At 44.5% G+C, this 27,338-nt stretch overlaps 2 protein-coding genes across 2 annotated transcripts in view; both read right to left on the reverse strand.

The window, feature by feature from the left end:
• Positions 1-27,338, reverse strand: part of LOC119458699 (uncharacterized) — a 604,514-nt gene that overhangs the window by 458,227 nt on the left and 118,949 nt on the right. The window lies entirely within an intron of this gene.
• LOC119457417 (NADH dehydrogenase [ubiquinone] 1 alpha subcomplex subunit 7-like) lies at positions 23,040-27,269 on the reverse strand. Its single transcript, XM_037718984.2, has 4 exons — positions 27,150-27,269; positions 26,927-26,973; positions 24,926-25,084; positions 23,040-23,166 (listed from the first exon to the last, which is right to left on the reverse strand). Exons 1-4 carry the CDS (start codon positions 27,207-27,209, stop codon positions 23,124-23,126), a joined length of 309 nt encoding a protein of 102 aa, XP_037574912.1. The 5' UTR covers positions 27,210-27,269; the 3' UTR covers positions 23,040-23,123.

Consider the following 27,338-nt stretch of genomic DNA (forward strand, 5'->3'; position numbering starts at 1 on the left):
CCGATTTTGGCGCCTACGATGCACTAAATCTAAGTCAAATGTGGTTGCCCCCAGCGAGCCACAGTGCGCTTAGCCCATGGCTTAGCCAGTGGACTCGTGGCGACACCCAGCAACGGCCATGGTGTAGCTCACCACAGCAACCAACAGCGGCCGCGTATTGGAATGTGCTTTATTGCGAAATAAAGCACACAGAAGAAAGTGAGGATCATGCCGTCTATTGAAACGCGAGCGTTTGAGAGAAAGGTGACTTTGCGCTCTGCTTGCGAGCTCCATGCGACAGCAAAACTTGGCTGAGATGTTCGCAGCAGCGTATGCTACCCGCGGGCTATGCAATTTCACCAAGCCCGAGGGGTGGTTCAGGGACCCTTTAAGTGTTTCGATAAAGCATACTGTTTTTGTAAACATCAATGTGGCTTTAATTTATGATGACGCAAATTCGTGCGCTACTCCTGTATACAGTTCAGTATTCTGACATGTTCTGTGCTTGCCTCTCTTTTTGATCAGCTATTTGTTAATGACACTGTCCATAACTTGGCCATGGAGATATGGCTGTTCACTGACCAGGAAGTCATTTTGCCTTGACGGGCTCTATTAAACACATTTTTAGACCATGCTAAAAATTAAGCACTCTGAATGACCATTACCCAGAAGAGCTCTTCATTCATTGCATCAATGATCATCTCCTATCCGTGGTATCTATTTATAAGTACCTGGGAGATATTTCTTACAGCCTTAGGTAGAATAATCCACATTTGAAAAACCATAATGGAAAACGACAAGGATGGAACTGGCGCACTTAGGAAGGGCTTCCGTGAGTCTACAAAAAATAATATATCGGGCTATTGCTGGAATATGCTGCTGTTGTATGGGACGTATCCGATTTCATACGCACTTGTCCTGTGGAGCGAGTTGCTTCTTTGTAATTGTTCCATTGCTTTAGCTTATGTAGATGATTTACGCACTAATATTAACATCCAACACTTTAGAATGTACTAAGAACATGACCTAAGTTTGCTTTAAGAACAATTCCTAGGCACTACTCACAACTGTCGTGGAATATGTAAACCTAGAAAAGCCAGATGACATTCCGAGAGAAAATGTTTACCTTCTCCACCTAAAAATAAGAAATAAACAAAACACACATTGGTGCCATTAGGCATACACATCGGTGCCAGTAGGCATTGTCCAACATGGTCACATCATTTTAGGTGATTTCGTCATGTGACACCAACATATTAAAATATTCTTTTTAAATCATGAACTATAGTTAAAGGATAAGATGGACAAAGGGGCTCAATGTCTTCTAGTTAAAACCACTGGAAGCCAAAAGAAATTGAAGCACAGGAAAATCAACTGTTCCTAATTGACGTGCAAGAATAAGAAGAAAAAGGGAAATAAAACTGGATGAAAAGATAGGATTGTGTCACCAATGTTGTTTTAATGCACAATACATTTACTGCATGCTTTAAATGTTATACTGAACTGATTACATCAACAGAACTGCCATGGCTTTCTCTTGATTCATACCTATACACTCCTTATATATACTCGCCGTATACTCCTTATTAGATTAGTCCCATTAATATAGCACAGAACTCCTTACATTGAACTTGTTGATTCGGTGATTTGCATTTGCTATGTTGTTGTATTTAAATGGTAATCTTTATTCTTTATCTTTGGTTAAATTTGGTAATCTTTATCTTTGGTTAACTTCCAACCTTGACAAAATAACCGATTTTAAGCATAGAATGGCATTTGCGAATGTTAGCGCATTGCAGCATTACTCCGTTCCAGATTCCACGCACCACCTCATACTTATTGTGGCCCCACAGTGCTCTGTGTTTCATTACTGCTGCATTCCGCTTCCCCTTTATTTTCAGATTATCTTGGTGGTTGCTGGAGTAATTCTTTCCTTCGTTTATGTGTACCCCGAGGTACTTATATTGATTGACTGTAGGTATGACTTGCTGTTGAATTGACACCACGTAATTATCATCTCTTCAATAAAGATCATAATTCCTGATTTCTGTGCTCTAGATTTGTCGCTGCGTTGCCACAGATATTTGCAAAGTATCTGTAAATATTTTTTATTGTCCGCTAGTAGCACAATGTCGTCTGCGTACATCAGTCCAGGGAACTTCTGTTGCACCATTTGTCCATTACGCATGTAGGATAAATCAAACCCTAATTCACTGCTTTCCAGTTGTTTTCTATGCCCTTAACGTAAAGCGTGAACAACAATAAAGACAGAGGAGATCCTTGCTTCAATCTTTGATGAATTCCCACCATTTCATTACCTTTTTTACCTTCCCATACCACTTGTACTCCGTTGTCTCTATATATCTCCCTCAGCAGCTCCACGAAATCGTCATCTATGCTTTCGTGCTTAAGAATATCCCATAACAATTCGCTGTCGACGTTGTCATACGCTCCTTTAATATCTAGAAATGCTATCCATAACGGCCTTTTATGAGCTACTGAAATCTCTATGCACTGAGTTAGTACAAACATGTTATCCTCTATGCGTCTGCCTGGCCTGAACCCATTCTGTAGTTCCCCCAATACATCGTTTTTCTCCACCCACTTCGACAGTTGTAATTTTATGCTTGCATTGCCATTCTGTATATCAACGACGTTACTGTAACTGGCCTGTACGAGCTCATCTTATCCTTATCTCCTTTGCCTTTGTAGACAAGATTCATCTTGCTTTCGTGCCATCCAACGGTAATTTTCTTTGTTCTAATCACTTGCTCTATGGCATTAGTCAGCACTGCCTTGCTCTTTGGACCCAGGGTTTTGATTAGCTTTATTGGGATTTCATCGGGTCCTGCTGCCACCTTGCTAGGGACACTTTCTTCGGCCTTTTTCCAATAAAATCTTTCTATGCTAAATTTTGATCTCTCTGGCCTCTCTGCTGTTGCTGGATCTGTTGTCTGAACTACGCATTTTCTCGTGCCGAAGTTATCCCTACTAACGTCTGTGATGTACCGCAGCGCATCGTCTCCTTCGTAGATGTTACCGTCTTTATCCCTTATAGCCGTTGCGAATTTTTAGTTGGAGCGCCGAGTGCTTTCATATGGTTCCAGAATCTTTTTGGGGCACCTTTGTCTCTTTTATGAACGTTATGCACTCAACGTTCGCTTGCGCATTTAATTTTCTCTAGCACGAGCTCACTCGCCCCCCTTTTCTTTTCTCGGTATGTGTTCCTGGCGACGCGGCGCCAAATATGCGCGCCGCGTGGTGGTCCAGTCGAGAAACGAGCGCGTCGAGAACCGTTTTAGGTATCAAAATAACAAGTGGCCGGATGGCGCTCTTTTGCTGTAGTCACCGCTTGAAGCGGTATCTCAAGCGGTGCGTTTTCCGATTGCGACTGTAAAGAGTAAAGATACGATCCGCAGATTTCCAAGAGTGAAATCTCACTGCGTCGCCGAAGATACTTATCGCTGTTATGGCAGTGGAGATAAAGGCGGTAACAGCACACTGAGTGGAGCAGTAGAAGCATATTGTCTCGTGATGGTGCTTGCGGGAACTAAATTAGTCAAAGTAGAAGACAATATAAAATGCTTTGTGTCCTCGTCGGTGCCAGTTTGCTAATACATTAACGACCATAATTTGAATACATCTTCAATTGTTTCAAGCAGACTTCCGGCATAAAAAAAAGTTGTGCTGAGGTTCCTAAGGGCCTGCGGTGTGTCCTCACTAATTTCAGGGCACTGTTGCACGAGTCTTTGAATGAAGTGGTGTATATATAGTGTCTGGTAAACACACCTGAAGGCTTTAAGCGTAGCTGGGGATGTAAGCCCCAGGTACGCAGCATGACGGCTGAAACATGCCACGACAGAGGCCAGAATATGCCGTAAATTGAAGTTCATCAACACAGACAAGGTAAGGAAGCATGCTCAAATAAGCAAAGCTATACATCAGATTTTCTCTCAGTGCCGACAAATGTGGGTCTGTGCACAGGTTTTTATTATTATTACTTTATTATTAAAAAATGGAAATTCAGTAAAGCATAACAACGTACAAAATCGGATAGTCTATTAAGAGCCACTGCCATGACACTGGCCCATACAGTAGCACGTTTTGATGCACTTAAAACCAACGAAATGTACCGCGAACTTAGGCAGGCGGTATACTCGTCAGTGCGCGCAGTCACAAAGCGCTAGGCAACAATGCGCACGTATCTCTATTATCAACTCAAGAATCCCGTATTTGTGCTGGTAACACTGTCGAAATAAAGAAATGTGGCTACGACCTCCAGGTTCACGCCGGCTCTTTCCAGGTTCACGGCGGCTCGAGCTGTTTCGCCGAAGTCGAAAGGGTCCTTGCTGCAGACCACCTTATTTAGATCAGCCTCAAGGAATTCAGCTACGAAACCGCGGAAATAGTTGCGCTGTGCGTGCAAACGTCCGGCCTGCCCAGTGAGCCACATCAGATATTTTTAAAGACAAAAAGCCATTCAAGTGAGCCGGTGCTTAAAAAAGGAGAAGTGTTTGTGCGAAGCGGGCCTCCGAAAGTACTTGTCCGCAGCGTTGCTCCACCAGTACAGGTAAACGATACTTGACTGTTTTCAACCTTCATAGGTAACTCCGCACCGCGACTCGTCTTGTAGTATGTATATCACATTTAGCATCTCGCAACATATAGGCAGTAACGTCTGTCGTGCTTTCAGAAGCTAAATACGGATATTCTGAACTTATAGAACCCGGCTGAAAACTGACCTGGTCAGTGTGTCTTGGTATAAAAATAGATGAGAGTTCTGTTTGTGAGTCGGGGTGCACCACTCATCTTTGTATAGCTATGGCTGATATGTGTGTTCAGGTCGTCTGCGTCCGACGACTGGCACTTGTTCCTGCTCGCAGTACGCAGTGTTCGATATAGAACCCGGGCTTGGGAAAACGGTAGACACTTGCCGCCGGTAGGAGTTCTCATACCACGGTGCCAATACGACCAAGTTGAGTTACTTTTACCAGGTTTCCAAAATTTAACGAGGGTTTTCTATTGAGCAAAATCACTTGTATTAGTCTAAATGAATGACTCGGAAACGAATTGAACCAGTTGTAATGACATTTAGCTGTGTGCACAATGTCGGAAAGCAAACTAGCGGCGTTTTGCGCAGGTTGAACGATCCAAAGCTGGAACAATTGCGCTGTTTGCTGGTGCTTCTGAATTTCATGCGAGGAAATAAACGGATAACTCAATGCGTTGAATGAGAAAACAGCATCTTCTGCTTGAACCGCTAAACAGAAGCATGCTATAAAAATGATATGTCGCCTCGCGGCATAGCATGTGTAATAATCAACTTCAGACCTTCGGAGGTAGTTATCATTCCTACTACCGTGCCTGCAGACAAAAGTACATACGGAATATTCCTGCTGTGTATGAGCATTAGTATAATGCTGGGGCAGTAAACTATAAACGAATAAAACCGATAGAGCATGTTTTATTAGAATGTAAAGATATTGACATCTGGTGGAGGTGCTTTTATGTCCTTGTACCGGACTCACCCATCCAGCCGTGAGCCAAGCCCAAACCGTCCAGAAGACGTCGATGCCTACCCCGCACCTCCACCAGATGTCACATAGTAGTGACGCTGCAAGTAAACAGTCGTAAAACTAAATATGACAAAACTTATTCTTTATTGGGCGAACCTGTGCCCACAAAAGCAAACTGCGCTCGAAGCACAACGAAAGCGGCGAACACAGTCGGCGATCGTCGAAATCTGATTAGCGGAGAAGCGCGTCGGCTTTTATACCTGAGTCATCGAAGGTTCCAGATTAATCCCTGATGCCCGCGTGTCTTCCAGAAAGATCTAGACAATTCGCGTCGGTCATACAATCAGATAACATAAGCGTCGGTGAAAACAGGCAACGGAAAGAAGCATCGATAACGTTCTAGAAACCTCCGACACAGGCGCGTCCTGCGCCGAGCGATAACGTTTAACATTTGTTAGCCGGTGGAAAGCGGCCACCGGTGAAAGATAAACATGTATACGTGTCAATATCTTTCAATCTACGAATTATAGCCGCCGAGTTCGCAAGGCGTATCCACTTGGAACGAATTCTCAGGACTAAACCAGTTTCGAGATAATAATTTTCAAAGTGTCCGACGAAATCAATCAAATCAAATCAATTTATTGTCCAGCTTACATGGTTGACGGTCGTTTTGGACGAAAAGCTACATATATAGAATTGACGTGACCCATAAGACCAGGAAAGGCAACAGTACAGCAAACAGTGTGCACATATGCACAATAATTCACATATATTTCCAGCTGTCGCTGGAATTCCTCATAGACGAAATAGCTATGAACGGAAAGACAAAGAATATTTGCGTCACGGCGAGTTAACAGAACTGGAAAAAGTTTTAACAGAATGCATTTTAAACAACACTACAATAACAACACTAGCTATACAAAACAACGCAACACCAGCTATACAACATAGCATGAGACTGAATTTTACAAGATCAACATTTGCTAAGAAAACGAAACAGGATTTACATTATATACTCAGAACCATACACAAAGGCAGAATAATAACGACATCAGATACATTACAAGCGACCAAAGTGTCAGCTGAGTTCTTTCTTACTGACATTACCGCCATTTTTGTATCTGTTCAAAGTGAATGGTAGGTAATGTATTAACGACTGATACTTATAGAGTGTTCTGAAGTATGGAATTGACCATATCTCAGGATTTCTTGTGTTCGCATTAATGCGACGATGCTCTAAGGAGGCTAATTGTTTTATGTAGTTCCAAGCTAATTCTGACATGGGTGGCCTAATGGATGGTCAAAATGCTTAATTGAATATTTAACATAATTACGCGAATTAACTTTTAAATAAATATTTTACGGCACACCTTTCAATCTACGAATTATAGCCGCTGAGTTCGTAAGGCGTATCCACTTGGAACGAATTCTCAGGACTGAACCAGTTTTGAGATATTAATTTTCAGTGTCCGACGAAATGCATGGGCGTTCCAGTTAATTTTTTGAGGAAAACGCTGTTTTATGCATTGAAGCACAAAAGTAACTGGCCTTAGCGCTAAAATAATGCCATAGTATCGACACTGGTAATTGTGCGATCGCAAAAGCGGTAACATGGAAATGGTTTGAGGAGTGGTTCTTAGCATAATTTATTTTTCCTTACGCGGCAACAATGTTTGTTTTTGCGGAAAAGAAAAAAGTTAGCGTAGCTTGCACTGGCAGCGCAATGCTAAAGAGACAGCGGAGATGATAGGCACCTAGCTAGTCCTGGCTTTTGGGCTAGACTAAACACTACCAAGTCATCTCCAGCATTTCCCTTAATTTATTTAGTATTGATTGATTATCGATTAGCTATTGATTGGCTATCGATTGTCTATTGCAAGATATTGGCCACGTATTTGGGATAGGCTAAGCACTACCAAGTTATCCGAATTTATTATTGATCCATTATCGATTAGCTATTGATTGGCTGTCGATTGGCTATCGTAAGGTTTTGGCCACGTATTGGGCTAGGCTAAGCACTACCAAGTCATCCCCAGCATTTTCGGAAATTTATTGATTATTGATCGAATATCGACTAGCTATTGATTGGCTATCAATTGCCTATCGATAGGCAATTAGTCCCCACCATTCTTAGCTAGACTTATCCCGGCTCAGCTTCGCTAGTTCACAGGTGTATGTGCCATTGCGCTTGGACCCTTTCTGCACTGCTGCCAGGATCGGCCCACATGTTTGGATTCAGCGGATACATTAGGCCCGGCTGAAACAGCTCCGCTGTTAAAATGAGAACTTAATCTGTTTTACTATTTTCTTTGATAAGATATTTATTTTTATTTATTTATTTATTTTCGTACTCTCAATCGCCCATAGTCATGTGATAAGATATACAGTCAAGAGAGCGGTGTGGATCTGAGAACAAACGGGGATAACCGATATTCTAGCTGACATTAAGCGGAAAAAATGGAGCTGGGCCGTCCATGTAATGCGTAGGATGGATAACCGATGGACCATTAGAGCTACAGAATAGATACCGAGAGAAGGGAAGCGCAGTCCAGGACGGCAGAAAACTAGGTGGGGTGATGAAGTTAGGAAATTCTCAGGTGCAAGTTGGAATCAGCTAGCGCAAGACAGGGTCAATTGGAGATCGCAGGGAGAGACCTTCGTCCTGCAGTGGACTTAAATATAGGCTGATGATGATGATGACAGTCATCTTGCACGTGTCACTTCAGCTTGGCACAAAATGCACTGAACCATTCAATGCATAACGGTCGCGTGTGCTCGAAGGCCTACTTAGGCCCTTCAATGAGGGGCCCGAGTCTGGCCCGGGCCCGTGGCTTCAAGCCCGAGCCCGACGACAAACGCTTCAGACGGCCCGGCCCGGGCTTTCGGGCCGGCCCGGGCCCGTGCAGTGCTCTACCTCATACGACACGCCCACTGCAACCTTTACCGTATCCTGCACGTCCTTTTGACCGAGTCGGGATCGACCTTTATGGGCCCCTTCCATGCACTGCTAACGGAAATCGTTGGATAATTGTCGCAGTAGACCATCTAACAAGATACGCCGAAACTGCTGCACTAGCTTCAGCTGCTGCTCGCGATGTCGCAGCGTTCCTCTTACGACATTTCATCTTACGGCACAGGCGCACCGCGAGAGCTGCTCAGCGACTGAGGCAGCGTCTTCTTGTCGGACGTTATTAATGAGCTACTAGCAGCGTGCCGCACTATTCACCGCACCACTACGGCGTATCACCCAAAGACTAACGGTCTAACGGAACGGTTCAACCGCACTCTTGGTGACATGCTCACAATGTACGTTGCGTCGGATCATTCCAATTGGGACGACGTCCTCCCTTTTGTGACTTATGCGTACAATACCGCCACTCAGGCTACCACAGGCTTCTCACCATTTTTCTTCTTTACGGACGTGAACCATCATCTACCCTTGACACCGTACTTCCGTATCACCCGGACGCCTCTGAATTCACCCCGCTTTCCGAAGTTGCTCGACATGCTGAAGAGTGCCGTCAACTGGCTCGCTCATTCACCTCGGATACCCAAGGCATCCAAAAAGATCGCCGCGGCCACGATCAGCCAACACAGTCCTTCGCCGTGGATTCTCACGTCTGGGTTCGGCTGCCATTCCAATCTCCAGGCCTTAGCCCAAGCTTGCTCCAAAATATCAGGGTCCGTACCGGATCGTCGAATGTACATCCGCCTGTCAACTATGTGGTCGAACCGGTGACACCATCTTCGGACAAGCGCCGCCGTGGCCGCGAGACGGTTCACATCAGCCGCCTGAAGCCGTACCACGACCCCCTCGTCGTGTCATCACCTTAGGTCGCCAGGATGGCTCACCTTTGCAGCGGGGGCAATTGTAGTGGGGAATATGCATGTAGGCGCCGTGGGCACTGCCATCGCTTCGGCGCGAGACCCGAGCTCGAGCTGCGGATGCCAACAGCTAGGACTGTGCCTTAAAAGCCACTTGCGATCCCTCGGGCGAGTTTCAATAAATCCCCCTTTCAATTCATTTATTAATAGTATTTAAGTAATTAATTATTAAGGTATAGGAACTATACTGCTCTCATTTTAAGAGAAAGCTTTAGCTCGGGCCCAGCCCCGGTGCCGCCTAGCCGAGTATATATAAAACGCGGAAACTCTTTTCTGAGGTAACCCCTAAGCCGATCTTAACGAAATTCGGTTCATTTAAGAGCGAAAGTTAAACTCTAGTGTCTGTATAGGAATCATAATTTTGATTCTGGGCCTGAAAGTTTTTGCAAATATTTTTGAAAATCAGTAAATCCGTAACTCGACCTTCTGCGTCAAGAACAGATATCGCAGTTCTGTAAAAAGCATCTGTCAGAACATCCAAAGCGGACAAACTTTATATAATAATTTATATCTTACGTGGGTTTTGCAATACTTACAAGAGAGTCGTATATAATGCATCAATTTGGTCCGCTTTAGATGTAGTGTAAGATGCAATATACAGAATTGTTATATATTTTTTATTCCTAGGTTACAGAGTTCTAAACTTAATAATCTAGTTTTCAGAAGCCATCTTTATAGAAGTTGATAGCCTAAATGAATGAATCCATTACCAACAGTCACTAGATTTTAACCTTTTTTTTTTTTAATGCAACTTCAGCCTGATGAAAAGTGGCGCAGTGGTTGTCGAGAAAAACTGTTTATCCTTTCCCGTGTATTTACTTGGGAGCCTCTGAGCAAAATATTCCTCTTAAGACGTACATTGGACTCCGGATAAACTAAACTCGCTTAAACGGAAATGCCAGATAAACGGAACAAGGATCTCAGTTTTGGTTGGCCACCCATAGACATAATGTTAACAAACTTCGGTTAAACGAAACCAATTTTTTGGTGAACTGCGCTTAAACACAACTTTAACCACCTAAACCATGGGCGTTTGTAACTGGAAATCTTCGACAAACATGTAAAATGACGATGCTATAAACAGTGAAGCATATCGAATCCATCAGGCAGCTGCGGGAAAGTTAACGCAAATTAAAGAAAACGAAGTTGCAATTGTGTTTCCACCATGAAGACTTTGCTATAGGCAAGTAATGTCTGCTGAAGAAGGGAGCACTATATACGAAGTAGGCAGGATCTTGTAGTCAGGCGGGCACTACTGTTTTACACACACTGCCAGGAATAATGTCCTTATCTGCTCTGAGGAGACAGTCGAAAATATCGGTAAAGTTCGTGTGGAAGACACAGATGTTACTGTTTCAGTGCAGGTTACTGTTTTAGACCATACATCATAATAGATGCAGTTGACAGTCGATCTGGAGCGCTATTTTGAACTCGAGAACTGCGCAGAATTATTAGAAATCCTCTCGCACATGATCACACCCTCCCCACAGCGCACACAACCTTGCGCAAAAAAAAATTGCAATATTAGAAGCAGGACGCAGTAAAATGTCCTTTTTTCACCACCGTAACATCAAACACTCGGAAGTACTTCGGCTAAAACAATTGTTGGTGATTTTTGTGTCTTTCGCTTGAATGAAACTTCGCATAAACGGAACACACTTTCCTGTCCCTTCGAGTTCCGTTCAAGCGGCGTCTATTTTATGTCAAGTACTCGAGAGCAGGTCGCTATACCCCAACTGACCCGTTGTTCCAAGTTACTCTTCTAGTGTGCAATGACGCTCATCGAGGCGATTCTGTGCTGACCATAGGACGCGTACATCTGTGGCTCGTCCTGAAGACGGTACATAAGTGAAAACACTTTTAACGTTGTCCCACGACTACAGCCACGACCCCAAGGACTCGAAGCTGCGCGGCGCGTCCATCGCGAACCACCGGCCGAAGCAACCGTTGCTCACTGGCTTGGCAGTGATTGAGCGCAGGGGTTTTGAGGTTATTTTCGGGCAAGTTCGGTGAGCAGCGACGTTCTCGCTTTACTCGTGCGCATGCAGAAAGCGACACCAACGCCACATCGTGGCGAAAGAGCGAAACGTGGAGCGAAGCGAATCATTTCGAAAACAAGGTGGTGCCTCCGCAAGTGATCGCATCACTCTAATTACACATTGAACTGTAGAACATGCTTGTACGTTCTAGTTCGCTATTCGTAAAACCAGTAAAGGTGCACTAAAGAGAAAAAAAAAGTAATTTGAGCTGTAATAATGGATTATACATTTCCACAATACCAAAAAAGCAAATCATACTTTTAGAAGAGGCTTAATATCAGCGAGGAAAGGCGCAAGAAAGAAAGGAAGGTGGCGACGCCACCTTGAACTTCCCGCACTAGCTCACCGTGACGTCACAGATTATGACGGCGTCTAGCTGCACAGGCCTATAGACCATTTTACGTAAGGGTTTAGGTGCCGCCATCTTGGTCTGATAATGCTGCTGTTTTCTGTCTTTATAAGAACGAAGTGTACGTTACTGCAGTCGATTCGAAAGCACGAAAATAGTTGTATAAATGCGTTCCGCATTTCATGACCATGTCACGTGACTTCACTTCTCATAAAACTTAGAAACCGTTTGTGTAAAGCGCAAGATCGCGGCGCCCATGAATCGAATATAAAATCGTCGATAGTTATTTGTTATCGTTAAAAATGGACTACAATGCCTTTTTTTAATGACCTAAAGAGTGAACTTAGCAAGTATCGAGAACTTTGAATCGGCCACAACGACTCAAATACGAGAAATCACATTGAAATACATGACGTCACACTGCCGTATCGGCGCTAAGGTTTCTTGATAAACTTTTTAAAGCGCAAACAAGAGACAAGGCACAAAAGGAAGGTCAAACACAGGACAGACGCTATGATATGATATGATATGATAGCGCCTGTCTTGTGTTTGACCTTCCTTGTGTGCCTTGTCTCTTGTTTGCGCTTTAAAAAGTTAATCAAGTATGCACAGAAAGTTCTTCTAAGCTAAGGTTTTAGTGGGAAATATGAAAAAATATATAATAAAACTTGGTCCTCGTTTTCTTCTCTAATAATCAGCTTATTACCACGAAAATAACGAAAGTATATAGTTTTGAAGTAATATTTTATCAGCTTAAACTGATTTGGTGTTTCTATTTATGGTACTTACTATAGGCGTTGTCATTTTTAAAGTCATGCGTGTCCCCGAGAGCGGTCAAAATAAATAAATCGCTCTAAGAGCAGCGATGATTACGATTGTTGATGAGGCGCTCGCACGCAAAAATCAGGACCAAGTTCTTGTGGCCATTCTTCGGTCGGCGCTTATAACTGCCTGCAAGGCACTTAATTTTACAGATGATGGTGTCATCCATGAACTAATTAAGTGAACCGTTGTTTAACCCGTGAAAATTTAACTCGGTGGAGTGCGCTTCGTCTTGTGTATATTAATTTTTCCTTGCCATCGCCAACGCGTATTTCGGCAAACTTGGCTAACTTTCATCGGCATGAACGAATTAATTCGCAAAGAAAATATTCTGCAAAAAACTGCATCGTCTTTTTTGGGTAAGTTTGGGCGAAGGAGGCAATTCTGGGAAACTATTAGCTGAAACGCCAGTGCATATGATAGCTGGTACCGATCCAAGCTAATGATGTGTCCATAAGCAGATGCGAGGCCACAGCTAATTAAACTAATTGTATTCTGCAGGTTTACGTGCCAAAACCACGATCTGGTTGTCTGATTATGAGGCAAGCCGAGGTGGGGGGGGGCTCCGGATTATAATTTTGACCACCTTGGGTTCTTGCTGATGTGCGTATATATATATATATATATATATATATATATATATATATATATATATATATAATATTCGTGTATGCATGTTATACAATTTCTCACGTGCGCCAGTACCAAGATCACCAGGTTGTTCCTGGTCGCGTTAATAAAGATTGATTGATTGATTGTAAACACCTATTTTTCGCAACTGTACTTGGTCATGTTATTGCGAGGAATTTTAACGATCAGAACCCAAACCCGCAGAAGCGCCCAGCCCTCAGCAGAAGGCACGCCAACTTCACGCACGCAGCTCGCCAGTCCATGCGGCGTCACATAAACCCGCGCCGATGCAATGACCTTGACCGGTCATAAAAGACACAAACACCTTTACTGGCTTGCTGCCGTTGCGGTTGTTCAAGGTCGTTATTATTCTACTTGCGCCGCTACGAGCTCGCGTAAAAAAGTTTTTTTTTTCTTCAACCCCCCCCCCCCCCCCTCCCGAATATCCTGTGGCTCAAGATTGCAGCGCGCAATCGATTTGCACGTACCTTCCGTCGTATATAATCGCGGTGCCGGGCTTGGTCAAAGGTATTCGTTTTCTCTCACTCGCTCATGCGTTTTGGTATTTATTTAGTTAGTTATTATAGTTAGCCTCTAATGGTTCATGTCTGTCTTCAGGCTTTGCAGTAAGAGTGCCGTGACGTCACTGTGTAACACGCGCTGCTGCACTGGCAGGAGAAGGTCGTGACTTGACATTATACAGTCGTTGCCCAAGTATCAGCTCTCACCGTCTTGCTGATTGCAATGAATCCCTGCTCGGGGAGATGATATTGACACGTGTTCTTGTTTATCTGTCTCGGGTGACCGCCTTTCACCGCCTAACAAATGTTATCGCCCAGCGTAGGTAGGACGCGCCTGCATGTACCGGAAGTTTCTCGAATGTTATCGATGGTTCTATCCGCGGTATGTTGTCAACGAACCTTGTGTAATCTGAATGCATGTATGCGCGACGCGAATTGTCTATACTTTCTGGAAGACACGCGGGCACCGGCGATTAACCTTCGATGCATAGGCGGAAAGTTTTAATTTTTCAGGGGGGGGGGGGGGGGGGCTGACCAGCTTTACGAACCCTACCCATATATATATATATATATATATATATATATATATATATATATATATATATATATATATATATATACATGGTGTCCAAGCCATCACGCAGCACGATTTAAAAAAAGACGGACGGCGTTACGCGAAGCCAACCTAGTGCGTATTGTTTCCAGTACAGTGGACTAGCCGCCAGTAATTTTTTCGCTACTGAGTTTTAACTAATTAATTGTAATTAATTATCTAACTCGAGAAGTACTGTCCTAATTATCAAAGTGTCAATGAGGAAGTTGTATAGAGCAACATGAAAAACTCCCGATACAGCTTTCTGTTGCTCAATACGTGCTATACATAAATGTGTTTTTCCGAGTGTGAAAGAAGCCCGCGAATACACGCAGAATTGCCGCACGACCGGCCGCTCGAGGCACTTTGCGTGTATTCGCGGTCTTCTTTCACGCTCAGAAAAACGCTTTTATGTAGCACGTGTTGAGGAACAGAAAGCTGTATCGGGAGTTTTTCATGTTGCTCTACATTTTTTTTTTCATTTACACTTTTCATCTCCCCCCCTCACATATGTTGTGTTGCTTTGCTTATCGACGTTTGTCTCAATTTGATGACGCGGGTAGTTTCATTGTTTCTTAATCTGTTCAGTCAAAAGTAGTGAGTTGCGACCGCCACATAGTTGTTTACTTTAGTTGCTTTCGTGAGACAGTGCTGGCCGACGGGCTTGGCGTCCGAGCACTCTACGCCCAAAGCGTTCGTCGGCCTCCAAAGAAAGTATGTTACGTGCAGCGATGCGATTTCGACACCCGTACGGCTGAACTTTTCCTGCATCGCTTTCCGCGCTGAAAGCTCGAAACGCCCATCAAGTCGAATGGCGGGGCATTTGCATATACAGCTCTAATGGCCAGCCTTCGAAAACAAATTTCGCGCCTTTGAGAACAAAATGACATCACTTCTGTTTTTAACGAATATGACGTCAGATTATTTTTTTTCCGCCGGAAGTGTCCTCTCCTCACACAGATGGCGCTAAGCCCCATGAACCGCTAAAATCCCTATATAAGAAAAGTACCGCCATCTACTCTTTCTTCCGCCGCCTCCTCTCCTAAAGCGCTTGCTTTTTTCTTTACTTTTTGCTTGCGAAAGCCAAGTCGACGGTGGCGCACCTAGAAAGTCCACCTTGAAGCTTTCAGGCCGGGCGCGCGCCGCCGCCGCTGCCGGCGACTGCGGCTGCGCAGAGGACTTACAACATGGCTCAGAGGCGGAAAAAAAGATAATATAAAGAAGTGAAAAGCGCGCGATATCATCGTCCAATCGGAGATACAGGAGAGAGAGAGAGAAGCGGCGTTTATCAAAGGATGGCGGTACTTTTCTTATATAGGGACTTTATGAACCGCCATGTTTTGAACGTATGGGCTTCTACGGAAGCTTCGCTACCAGGTATATCTACCTTGTGACCCGTGCCTACGGCGACATTTTGATGCACTTCCGCGGAACATGAAGGCAGTATACGCCAACCCGCAATGAATTAGACAGGGAGCACTCGGTATCGTGGAGGCAGCTGCAAAAAAAAAAAAAAAAAAAAAAAAAAAAAAAAAAAAAAAAATTCGTATCCATGCCTACTTATTTACAATAAGATACGTCAAACTGTATAAACAGACACTTAAATCGACCCCGGTGTGGTGAGAAACCCACAGTATGCCACACAACACGGGGATGCCAGAATACACAGACAGTACCCATCGTGCACAACGCCACGCCGGAGCAGTGGGAGGCTGCGCTGTCCAGCTGGGTACCGCGGATGACCATGTTTGACTGGTTGAACGCGCCAGACGGGCAGCTAATTAACCCTATTCCCTACAATGGGGAAAATAGGTGTTTTTTGTGCGTTACGGCAGATTTTTTTTTCTGAAAGACCTACTGCACTGAATATTTTATGTAATGCATAAACAGGAAGCAAAATTGATGCAATTCTCACGCATTAATGTTTTATTAACGAGATGTATGTCATAAAAAAGATATAAATTGCTAAAATCAAGATTGTGCAATAAAATTGAACAAAGTTTGTAAAGACACGCTTGTATCTACTAAGAAAAAATGCTGCGAAAATTATGAGATATACAAAATGTGTTGCCGTCTATTAGGCAATATCTCCGAAAAAAATTTTTTTCATTGAACTGGTATTCCGCTACAAATATTTAATTGCAAGCACTACAGTTGGGCGTGCCGGGGTGCGGCCGCCGAAGTTCCGGGTTGGTTTGCGTCGTCGTCGATCAGCGTCCTCTGACTTTTCGCGATATCTGCGATCTCCCGAAGCGCGCGCGGTATCCGGAGCCGGATATTTTTGCGGTCTGCTTTGCCGATCGCGAAACTTCGGAGCGCGTTTAAAAATCACCTCCTCGCGGGGAAAAAAAAGAAAAAGCGAACTGCTTAGAAAACTAAAATATAGTTCTCCTCCTTCACGTCCGATAGCGCAGTATGTTCGTGAGCGGCGCGGAAAGTCTCGAAAGCGGCGTTTCAAACCATCGATAGAGCGCTAACGAAGCCCAATGGGCGCGGTACGGAAATAGTTAAGGCCGCAGGAGTCCTGGACTGAGGACTCATCCACAGGTGCTCTGCAGAACCCCACCTCTGTAGCAAATAAAGCTATCTTTATCTCTCTCTCTTTATTCACGTCATACAGCTTACTTCAGGGAAGCATGCGCATTTCTTAACAGCCTTATTATATTGTACTTATACCCGTGCGTGCTACATTGCAACATTTATCGAGAAGGCGCGCCTAGCTAACGCCGTGAGTTTTATTTTTCTTCGCGCATTGTCACCACAGTGCAAACTTGATCGTACATTCAAATTGAACTAATTTGGCAACAGGTGAATGCAAAAAAAGCTCGTCTACCGTGCATTGGGCGCACCTTAAAGAAGGACACTAAAGTCGACGTGGACTGTCTAAATAGCATTCCGGAAACCTCCCAACGCTTGTTCCCTGCCAAGAAGAGAAAATTGCATATGAAGGGTCCGAACACCTTTATCGCATTTCGTATCGCGCCACCCAACCGGGGAATGGTGACGTGCAAGAAAGATTCGCGCAAGCGTCATGGAGACCTGAACAGACGGAACACCACGGGTGGTCCTGACAAAGGAAGTTTCAGCGTTGCGTGGAAACGGGGAGATACACGCATACGACTCCGCACTCGGAGGTGGCTTGCGATGTGACGCATACTGTATTTTAGCGCGTATTACTGGCGCCGAAAGCTCAGTATATACGGCTGCGTGATACAGTCGCTTTTTGGTAGCACCTGCAGTGCCGGCTGTCCAGGTTTTATAGTCGTACGAGGCGCACGCACGCACTGACACAGACACTCGCAGTTATAATCGTGGAGGGATCCGAGTGGATGAAACTAACCCCTCATTGACCTGTTGTCTTGTCAAAAAATTAAAAAGGCAACTTTTTATCATAATCACCATCATCGTCCTGCTTCGTTTAATATTATTTTTGACGTTCTCAGTGCCGAAGACAACACAGAAAGGAGTGGTTATGAATGACAAAAGAAACAATTGATATGCAGTAATTTACAGTATAAACTAAACAATAAATTTAAATCCAATGGTGTGTAATTACGTCATTTCTGCGTCAGCCGATAACGTCCGAATCACTACGACATCTCTTTCTCTTTTTTTTTCTTTCTTTTTTTTTTCTTGTTTGCGACTGCTTTTGTCTCTTCACATGGTCTCCGCAGTCAGGCAGCGCGCGATGTGAGCTGTTGCGAAGTTGAGAGACGTCCGAATCGAGTGTACTTAACGGGTTGACCTTGCGCGTTAATACGGCAATTAAGTGAATTGCAGCATCGCCCGACGTCGCCGCCCGATAAACCACGTGGTTGTCGGCGAGAGAAGATTATTTCACAGCGGGATTATATTTAAAATTTTGTTATGTGATCATAACGAAACCGTTTTTTTTTTTTTTAAGCGATATTTCTTTGGCTCTTGCCACACTTTGCGGTTTGTCAGTTTCTGGCCGTTTATGGTCAACTTATGGGACACTAGATGTCGCTACTTGTTACTAGAAATAAATTAAATAAATAAATAAAGAACGACCGTAGGTTCTGATTGGCTGGGCTGGCGTACGCGTCAGGAGGAGGCAGGCGCACCCAGCCAATCAGCAGCAGATGAAATGGGCATGTCCACCATAGGTGCACACTTACAGAATACCCGCTCTGCAGGGCGTCCCTTGTCGTAATGCGCTAGCTATCGCTTACAAATACATTGGTTCTGCCGGAATGTTTTATTTAGTTCTTTCTCTCCGGGAACCAGCCCAGTCAATCAGAACTTTAGCAGCAGACGATATGAACATACCTATACTATAGGTGGACACAGGATTTCGCATAGGGTTATCTTGCCAGGACGCGTTCCTCCTACTTAGAGACAAAATTCTAATATACCGTACGGCGACGAGAGATTAGTCCTAGCATTAGACCTCAAAGGAACCTTCGACAACGTCTCTCACGCCGCAATAATGGAGGAACTCGTGCTCGCGGGTTGTGGTGAGCACACATACAATTACTTAAGAGCGTTTCTTTCCAACCACGAGGCGAGCATCAGTGTTGGACAAATCACATCGGATTGATTTAAAATGCCTAACAAAGGAACACGCGGGGGTACAGGAGAACGAAAAGGCAAACGCGTTAGCTCGAGGGTTTACTAACCGAGCGACGGCGTCCTCTTCTAACCCCAACCACTCGCACTATCCCTCACAAAATCCTACCAATTTAAATGCCAAAGACATGCTTGCTCATTAGCGCGGAGTCCGCAGAAAATACCCGCCGCCTCACCCACAACTTAGCGGGGAAGAGGCCGCCGACTGGCGTAAAATACAGACCGAGGTATTCCCCCATTTAAAATGGCTAAACGCCATGTATTCCACTCGTTATATAGGGCCAACTGTCCTTGGTGCGGTGGCCTACCTACCCTAATACATATATCCTGGGAGTGCACTAAGCACCCTCATAGGCCAATTACCATTAACACAATGGAGCAGTGGGAGGCACAGCTCGCCCGCTCCGACCTGGCAAGACAAAAGTCCTTAATTAGTCAGGTCAGGCAGGCAGCAGAGGCCAGTGGGGCCCTGGACTGAGAGGCCCCGACCACCCCTCCTTAAAATCTTTTCCATTCCAATAAAGTTTCTATTATTATTATTATTATTATTATTATTATTATTATTATTATTATTGTTGTTGTTGTTGTTGTTGCTGTTGTTATTATTCTCTCCCTTTTTATTTTATTTGCAGGCGTCGGCATTTGGTTTGTAGGTTTATTCGCGTAGGCTTATTTTACTGCAATATGCATTTATAAGTTCGACATCCGGGTATACCGGTAACGTCACGCTTCTTTGTAACATCAACGCTCGAAGCCTCGGAAACGAAACTAAAGTAATAAAGCGTAATAAAACGAAAATAAGTTCCTCGTGTCTCGTCCCACTGCGCAGTTTGTTAAAAAAAGGTGACCCCGTACCAACTCGCCCGGCTGTCAACTATGTTGTTGTTGTTGCCTCAAAACATGGCTCGTACCCACGAGGGGGATTGGCCACACTATATAAAGTAAAACATACACCCGACAACGTACAAAAGGGGTAAAGGCGAACAATCAGTCAACTATGTTTAATAAAACGAAGATCACGCATTTTTTTGCTCCCTCGTTTCTTTCGTTCTCTTATTATACGCGCGGGGGCGAGTTGTACGAGAGGAAATGCGGTATGCTCGCTCAGAGGTCGCACGCCTCCCTGCTTTCTGTGCTTCTTACATTCCGAAGGAGATAACGTATATATTCTTCGCGTGTACCTACGCGCTTTTTACTTGCCTACATTTTTTTTCCCCCCTTTTGTTTCCTGTGTGTATGCGTTTGTGCATACCTACACGCTTCTTGTACTCCCCGGACACGGAAGCATCGACTGGGCGTAAAGGGACGACATATGCAAAACAGTTACGTACGCGTATACCTGCCACTGTCAGGACTGTTTCTGTGCAGCGGCGTCCGAAGCTACGGCTGCAATTCGTCAAAGAAGGTGCGTTCAATATTAGCCATCCCCCATTATGTATTGCGCAGGCTCGGAGATTATGTGATGAAACACTATAAGCGCACCAACGCCGACCTTTCTTTCCTTGGAATGGATTTCAAGGATGCACTTAACGGCCCGTCAATATAACGTAACGTAAACGGCCACTAAACAAATATTGCGACCTTCTTTAATTTTCTCCCTATAGCACTTTGATGGACGGCAATTTCAATCTTACATAGCTTTGCAATTTTTAGGTTATAGTAGAATATGTTGTTGGGCGAGTTGGTTCAAATTTAGGGGGTATAGCTTAGCTAGAGCTCGCTCTGCTCTTTCCTACTTCAGTCTTTGTTTCCATATCGCGCTAATATGTACACCCTTATTTAGATCACGGATATGGTCACTTATTCTGTGCCGAGAGTAACAAGTAACCTGACAGTTTCTTTCTCCTTGGTGCATTGTGTGTCTGTATGCAATGGGTTTTGTAGGTTTCGCAGGACGTATATCACAATGTACATGAAGTATGTACAACACATATTTTGAATGCGTATACGAATAGTTTTTCTATTCTATTTTTGTTTCTTGCATATATGAGCGTGCATTTTGCTCTAAGAATTGTTTACATATAACATGTGCCCCAAGTAACGCGGCCAAGCTGTTTAAAAAAAAAAAAAAAAAAAAGGGCTTCACAATAGGACCAACGGCGTTTTGTTAGCATTCTGGTGAATTTTCTGTGTAATCAATTATTAGCTTATTAAACAAAATGGTTTGCCTAAATTTGTCTCTACCTGCATAATTGCGTAAGTTTGAAAGCCAAATTGTGCAGCGTGCACCATAGTCAGCAGTATGCTTCGCGCGCGTGACAGCAGCACTCTAAAGAAATCCCAATGGGCCATGAAAATCCGGTGGACATGCGAATCATATCCGGACATCCACGTGCAGAGCCGCGATTATCCCCAGGATTACCCAGGGACGTTGTGTTCCGGTTGTTTCGAACGTCCGTTTTGTTTTTAATCTAGAACGTCCTAAGGACATCTGCACTAGATTTTATGCGGACGTCATGCTTCAGACGACAGAGGGACATCCATGGGACATCATCTATTTGATCATTTCTAAACAGTTTCTGCACTGCGTATGGTGCAAGCGACATGTGCAATGGACATCGCATAGTCTCGATTATGAATTCGCAGATTTTTTCGAGGCAATATTGCACGCTTCCACAAGAAAAACAAAATAACAATGCCTACAGTTCAAGCGCCCCGAATTTGCAACCTCATCGCTGCAGAAGTTTCAATAACTGTGTTCCTGTGGATGTCCGATGGGTGTACAGAAAAGGCCTAAGTGCATGGTTTTAGATGTCCCTATAACGGGCGAATGGGCGGTTCTGGTAGCCATCGGATGTTCGACAGACTGCCAATTTTCTTGCGCATAAGCGTCCGTAGTAAATCCGGTGGATTTCTGTGGATCTCCGACGGACATCCATGATTCCATGCGTCCAAAACCGGCGGACCAGTGGATGTCCACCGGACTTTCATTGCCATTGGGATGGGTTTCAATGAATCAGAAAGCTTTAGATTAGGGGACGCAAGCCGCTTGTGTCCCCTAATCAAAAACTCTGTAATCGCTGACTTAGTGACCGTGAGAAATTGAAAAGGCGTATTTGAAAGCGCCACGCCATGCTTCACCGCGCGAAGGTACACACGATGCCGCCAAGTGTTAAGACGAGCAGCGAAGAGCTTCCATGCACCGAATTATATCCATATAGAAAGCAATGAAACGGCAGCTGCGGCATGGTGGAGACGTTCCATTCGGAAGTTGGGCAACGGTTTCCAACAAGTGTCGCGCACACTTGCACGAGCGGACGTGGGCTGCGTGTATGTACGCGTTTGGGCGGAAAAGTACGGGCGACGTGACAAACGACGTGCGGCGCTTCTTCGTCGCGCCCTGCGCGGGCGGTTTGCTCGAGGTCGTTGCCGCACGTCGCGGACTGCCCAGTCGTCGCCCAGCGAGTTGCGTAACGAGTCGGAACGCGAGAAGCGTATTCGCGTACCGGCCCGCCTACGCACAAAAGGAGTTAATGAACGGGACGTGCACTATTACGCGGTCTTCGTTGCCACTTTTAGTTTATATAGAGGTACGCGACCTTACGAACAGCGTTCCTTCTCCGTGGGCAAGGCCGTCAGCTGTCTATAGTTCTCCCGCCATCTTTAGGTCCCTCAATGGAAAAAACAGCGGGCTCCGCTTAATGAATCTTCAAAAGAAAGTGTTCCGTCTAAGTTTTGTTTGTGATACGGACACGAAAATCCTGACATACTCATTTATTTTTTAAAAAATGGAGTGTTAAAGAGAAACTAAAGAGCACAATTCGTTTAAAATCATATTCAGTATTAGGGTTATTAAAACAAATAGGAAAGTTCGAAGTTCCACTTCTTTAAATTCCGCGCCGAAACCACAGCACCGGTACGGCAGTGTCACGGCACGAATTTAAAATCACTTTTTTCATATGTCGAAGGGGCTGTCAAAGACAGGCCCCTTGTCAAAATGGTGGTCTAGAGACATCTGTTGTTCGGCTACTGTCAGTCACTGAAAGTGTGATCTGCAACCCAGAACTCCGGTTTCCTCCAACTATGCATGAAAGAAGTATCATGGCACAAAGAAGTGAATTTATACAAATGTGGGAGTAAATAAACAATCCACCCACTCGGCCAATCTGCAAAATGTTTCCTTAGAGGGGATTTTTTTTTATTGTGGCAATTTATTTATATCTACAGATAAAGTAGGCTCAGAACGACCTTGGTCCTTTTTCAAGGCAGGTATGGTGTGCCAGGTACCGCGAGGCCGGGCTTCCTGAAAAAGAAAAGAAATTACTGCTGATAAGCAAATGATGTTGATATTTCTAATTACTCAAGAGCAGTGTCATTACCCTTTGTAGTACATTATCAGTATCAAATAATTTTCCGGTGTTGCGTCCCGAATCGGCCGGGCGCATTCTTTGATTGTTTCCCATCGAGGCAGGCCCTTTCATGAGCGTCGCCGAGACGGTGACAGTGCCAGACACCGACGAGACGGGCAAACAAGCACCCCAACTCGGCAGTGCCCATTCTTTAGGTGCTTCCCCCGATGCCACCCCCTTCATCAGCAGCCGCCTACTTGGCGACGCGGCGCGACACCGGCTGGGACGCGATGACAAAGAAGCTTACGAAGCTTGCCCCCCTTCGTTAGACGCGGGATTAGTGCAAAGGCCATTCTCCCGACCCGAGCAAGATGACCGTCGGAGGGCAAGAAACAGGTCACCGACTTTTGTGGAAGGAGTGTCAACCCCTGTTTCCGGATTGCCTCGTCCTTGCTCCGAAGGTGCAACATTGGAGGCGGAGTTCAGCGAGCAAGACAAGTCTGATTGGCCGCATCAAGGTCATCTGATTCCCTAGTCGGGTCAACTAGGGAAGACCGATGTTTTATAAGGGGACACCTTGCGTGCAGTGGTGTGTCCTGACCTGTTCTGATATGTGCTCAGACATGTAGTGAGCTGAGACTTTCAAAGTGCTCTCCCATGTAGTGGGCTTCCATATTTGGAGCCACTGTAAATATGTAGAATAAACCCTTTTTTCTCTCGCTCTTACTCCCGGACGTACTCATCCCTTTGGCTGAAGGATCACCGGCCTAAACGCTACCGAGCCTCAACTACCCGTCCCCAACAAACTGGCAGCAGCGGCGGGATTAATCCCTGACCCGCAACAATTGGCAGCAGCGGCGGGATTAATCCCCGACCCGCAACACCAGCCTCTCCCAGTGAATATTTTGTTATATTTGTTCTGTGACAGTCAACTTTATACTCTATCTTCAAATTTACTCCCATTACTCCATCTAATCCTCTCTTGCCCTCTAAATGTGTCTGCCTTACCTTGGCATTCACTCTGTGACCAAAACACACTGGTTGTCAAATTTTCTACACATAATATGTCCTGTCCAGCTCCTCTCCCACTAACTCTCAACTAGAATACCATAACCACACTTGATTTCTAATTTGTGCTGCTCTCTGTTTGTTGCCTTTAACATTAAACCTAACATTTCTGTTCTGTTGCTGGTCCTTAGCATCAATTAAATGGAAGATGTACATTGAACCTTATATGTCTATACTGTTTATACCTATGTGTATAATTTGTGTGTACTTTTATGAGCACTCTATAACAGCTGTTGAACTTGTAGTCGAATTAGGTTAACACCTCTATCAGGCTTTGCCTCTTTAGTGTTTACCTCTCCTTAGATCAAATGATAATTAAAGTTAACTTGTGCTGTTTTACGTGCCAAAATTATCATCTGATGAAGCATGCCGTAACGGGGAGCATACTTGCAGCCCCACAAGTTATTGTACCGGCTGAAATATACAATGACTACACTTCTTATCAAAAATGATAAGCTGGCACTGCCTGCAGATAATAAACATTCTTGCACCAAAGAAATGGTAATAAAATTTATTGTGTCCCTTTAATTGAAGCACACGTGAACAAGAGCACTTGTGCATGCATGCCTCCACCTCCTCCTCGTTTCCTGTCCTGAAAATTTGAGGATGCACACCACAGTAAGCATTCAACATTTCAGACGTTACCCTTTGGCGCCATCTCCTGCTGTAATCTGCTTCATTGGAGTCGCGCTGTCGAAGATCAGCTTTGGGTGGTCCACTTCCCTCCTGGCGTCCCTGGTGTAATAGTAGTTGTCAGACAGCTTGCATGCTGGTCCTGGAGGCAGATTGGGCGGTGGCGGAGACCTGCAGAGGAGAAAGCAAAAGCTGCTTAGAAACCTGTCGCTCAGACCGCGGGATTTGAAACAAGCCCAAAAGCACCCCTTCTTGAAGCCTGCCCATTTGACTACTTCCAATGGGAGAAGAAGCACGCTGATTTTATTAGCCACAGTGGGGGTGCAAGCACGAGACAGGAAGCACAACAGTAAAACTCATTAAAAAACTTGCTGTCCTCTCATATCTAAATTTCTGGATCTGCAATGCACACTGACGCCAAAACTAGACAGGGCTTCGTGTATTAACATGGACAAGGAAGGGAAGCGCACGAGGACAGGTGCCCTTTCCCATTGGACGTGTTCTAACACTTGGCATTGATGGCCAAACAGACAGCTGAGCAGACAACTGTCATCTTAAGCATCTTCCGAATTCTGACGAAGCCAGCAGAAATGACAGCTCGATGAAGACAGCATTGAATTGAAAAGCAACGCAGGCTGCCCTGCTGTCTGAACAAGACGGTGGATGAGCAGAATGCTTGAAACCTCAACAGAAAATTCGGCTGCGCCCCAGTCGTTCTTTCTTATGCAGTTCTTATGACGTAAGCTACATTGTATTTTTCGTAAGTTCACACATGCAAGGTGTTTAAGTACAGCAATAATATGTGCTCCTTCGTAGCTTTTCCCATCAATGCGATGGTGGTGTCAATTTACTGAGACGTCTTCCAGATGTGTTCTATTAAAGCTTGAAGCTATCTTATTAGCTGTCATAGTAGACTGTGTTCAATGCTGGTCAGAACTGGAACACACCCACTGTACGTATCCTTCGTTCGTCCACATTTTTTATGGGCAGTCTTATCGAAAGTTTTGAAAGGATTCAACTAGCCCAAAACAAAGTCTTATTGCAAAATTGATGCCCTTATTCTAAAAATTTCTAATGTGATGCTATGATCAAACAAATTTGTGCTTATAATGTTCTCGCACAGGATGACTCTTCTCTTCTCTTCAGAAAAAGATGCAAAAATGCACGTTCACGAGAATTTTGTTGCTACCTACACAATGAAGTCAGCAGATAAGGAGAACAGAGTGAGTCATTGCAAAAAGAGTTTTGTATGTTTTGCGATTGTTGCACAGCTCTACAATATGTCTCCGCTGCATGCCACTGGTGGTTGTTCTTGTTTATCAACTGCAAGCATATGTAAAGAAATGGCTAAGAGCCAGTACTGGAGTACAACTACACAGTCTGATAGATGCTAATTACCCATACATCCCTCCTAAGCTAAACCTCTCCAATGTGGTGATGCGTATATTTGTTCAGGGAGGTGTTGTACATTTTTTTTTTTTATTGCATACAGATGTCCGCACTTCTAAGGCACTCAACGAACAAAGAGTTCGTTGAGTGCACACCAGCTGCAAGTTTGAAGGTATTAGGCTAAATGTAACGTATCTTCCGCGTCTGTGAGGCCGACTTTGCTTATACATAGACACATCTAATAAATTGAGCAGCCACGCAGCAACATTACTTTCCGTGCGACCTCGTAATTGATTGTTCCCGTGTAATATTGGCTCTCGGTTCTACGCAGCTGCGCAGACTTCATAATCGTCAAGAACTGTTGAGTGGTTATTATCACTATGTTACGAGCTCTTTACGCTGCTTTCTCAACCCTGGTGCCATCAGAATTGGAGCGCGCAACTAATTAAGAAGGCAACAGAAAGCGTCCAAACCCATATATGATATTAACAGTCCCAATCTTTCTGCACCATGCCTATTCAAGGAAAGAGCGACAATGATTGTAGGTGTGAAACCGGCACCGCGTCATCGAAGAGCTAAGGCAGCAACGCATCAACCCATACGGCTACAGTGCATTGATAGTACCTTGTGGAAAGCTCGTCCGGAAACCTCAGTTGGGCGTTTGGATGTCTCTGCAAAAAGCAAAAACGTTAGTGATCGAAAGTACACGAACTTTTTCAAAACCTAATCACGTAGCAGACACCCGCTCAGAGCCAGCGACGCTCTACAAGAACGTGATTCCGTGCGAACCTCGCACACTTGCGCATTTGGCTAGATAGTAACTGTAATGATAATTGTGGCTCCTTACTCCGAGCAGAAAGTCTCGAACCATGCGAATCGCTGGCGATACGCTACGGTGTGCTGACATTGCTTGGCTGCCCTTCGATCACCTTTTTTTTGCCCACAATGGATTGACTCGGATAGTAAAACAACTCGACTTGGATTGCAATAACATTCAACATTGATGCTGTAGTTTTGTAAAAAAAAAAAGCTTTTT

The sequence above is a fragment of the Dermacentor silvarum genome, chromosome 7 (genome assembly GCF_013339745.2).
Source record: "Dermacentor silvarum isolate Dsil-2018 chromosome 7, BIME_Dsil_1.4, whole genome shotgun sequence".
In the NCBI taxonomy this organism is placed as follows: domain Eukaryota; kingdom Metazoa; phylum Arthropoda; class Arachnida; order Ixodida; family Ixodidae; genus Dermacentor; species Dermacentor silvarum.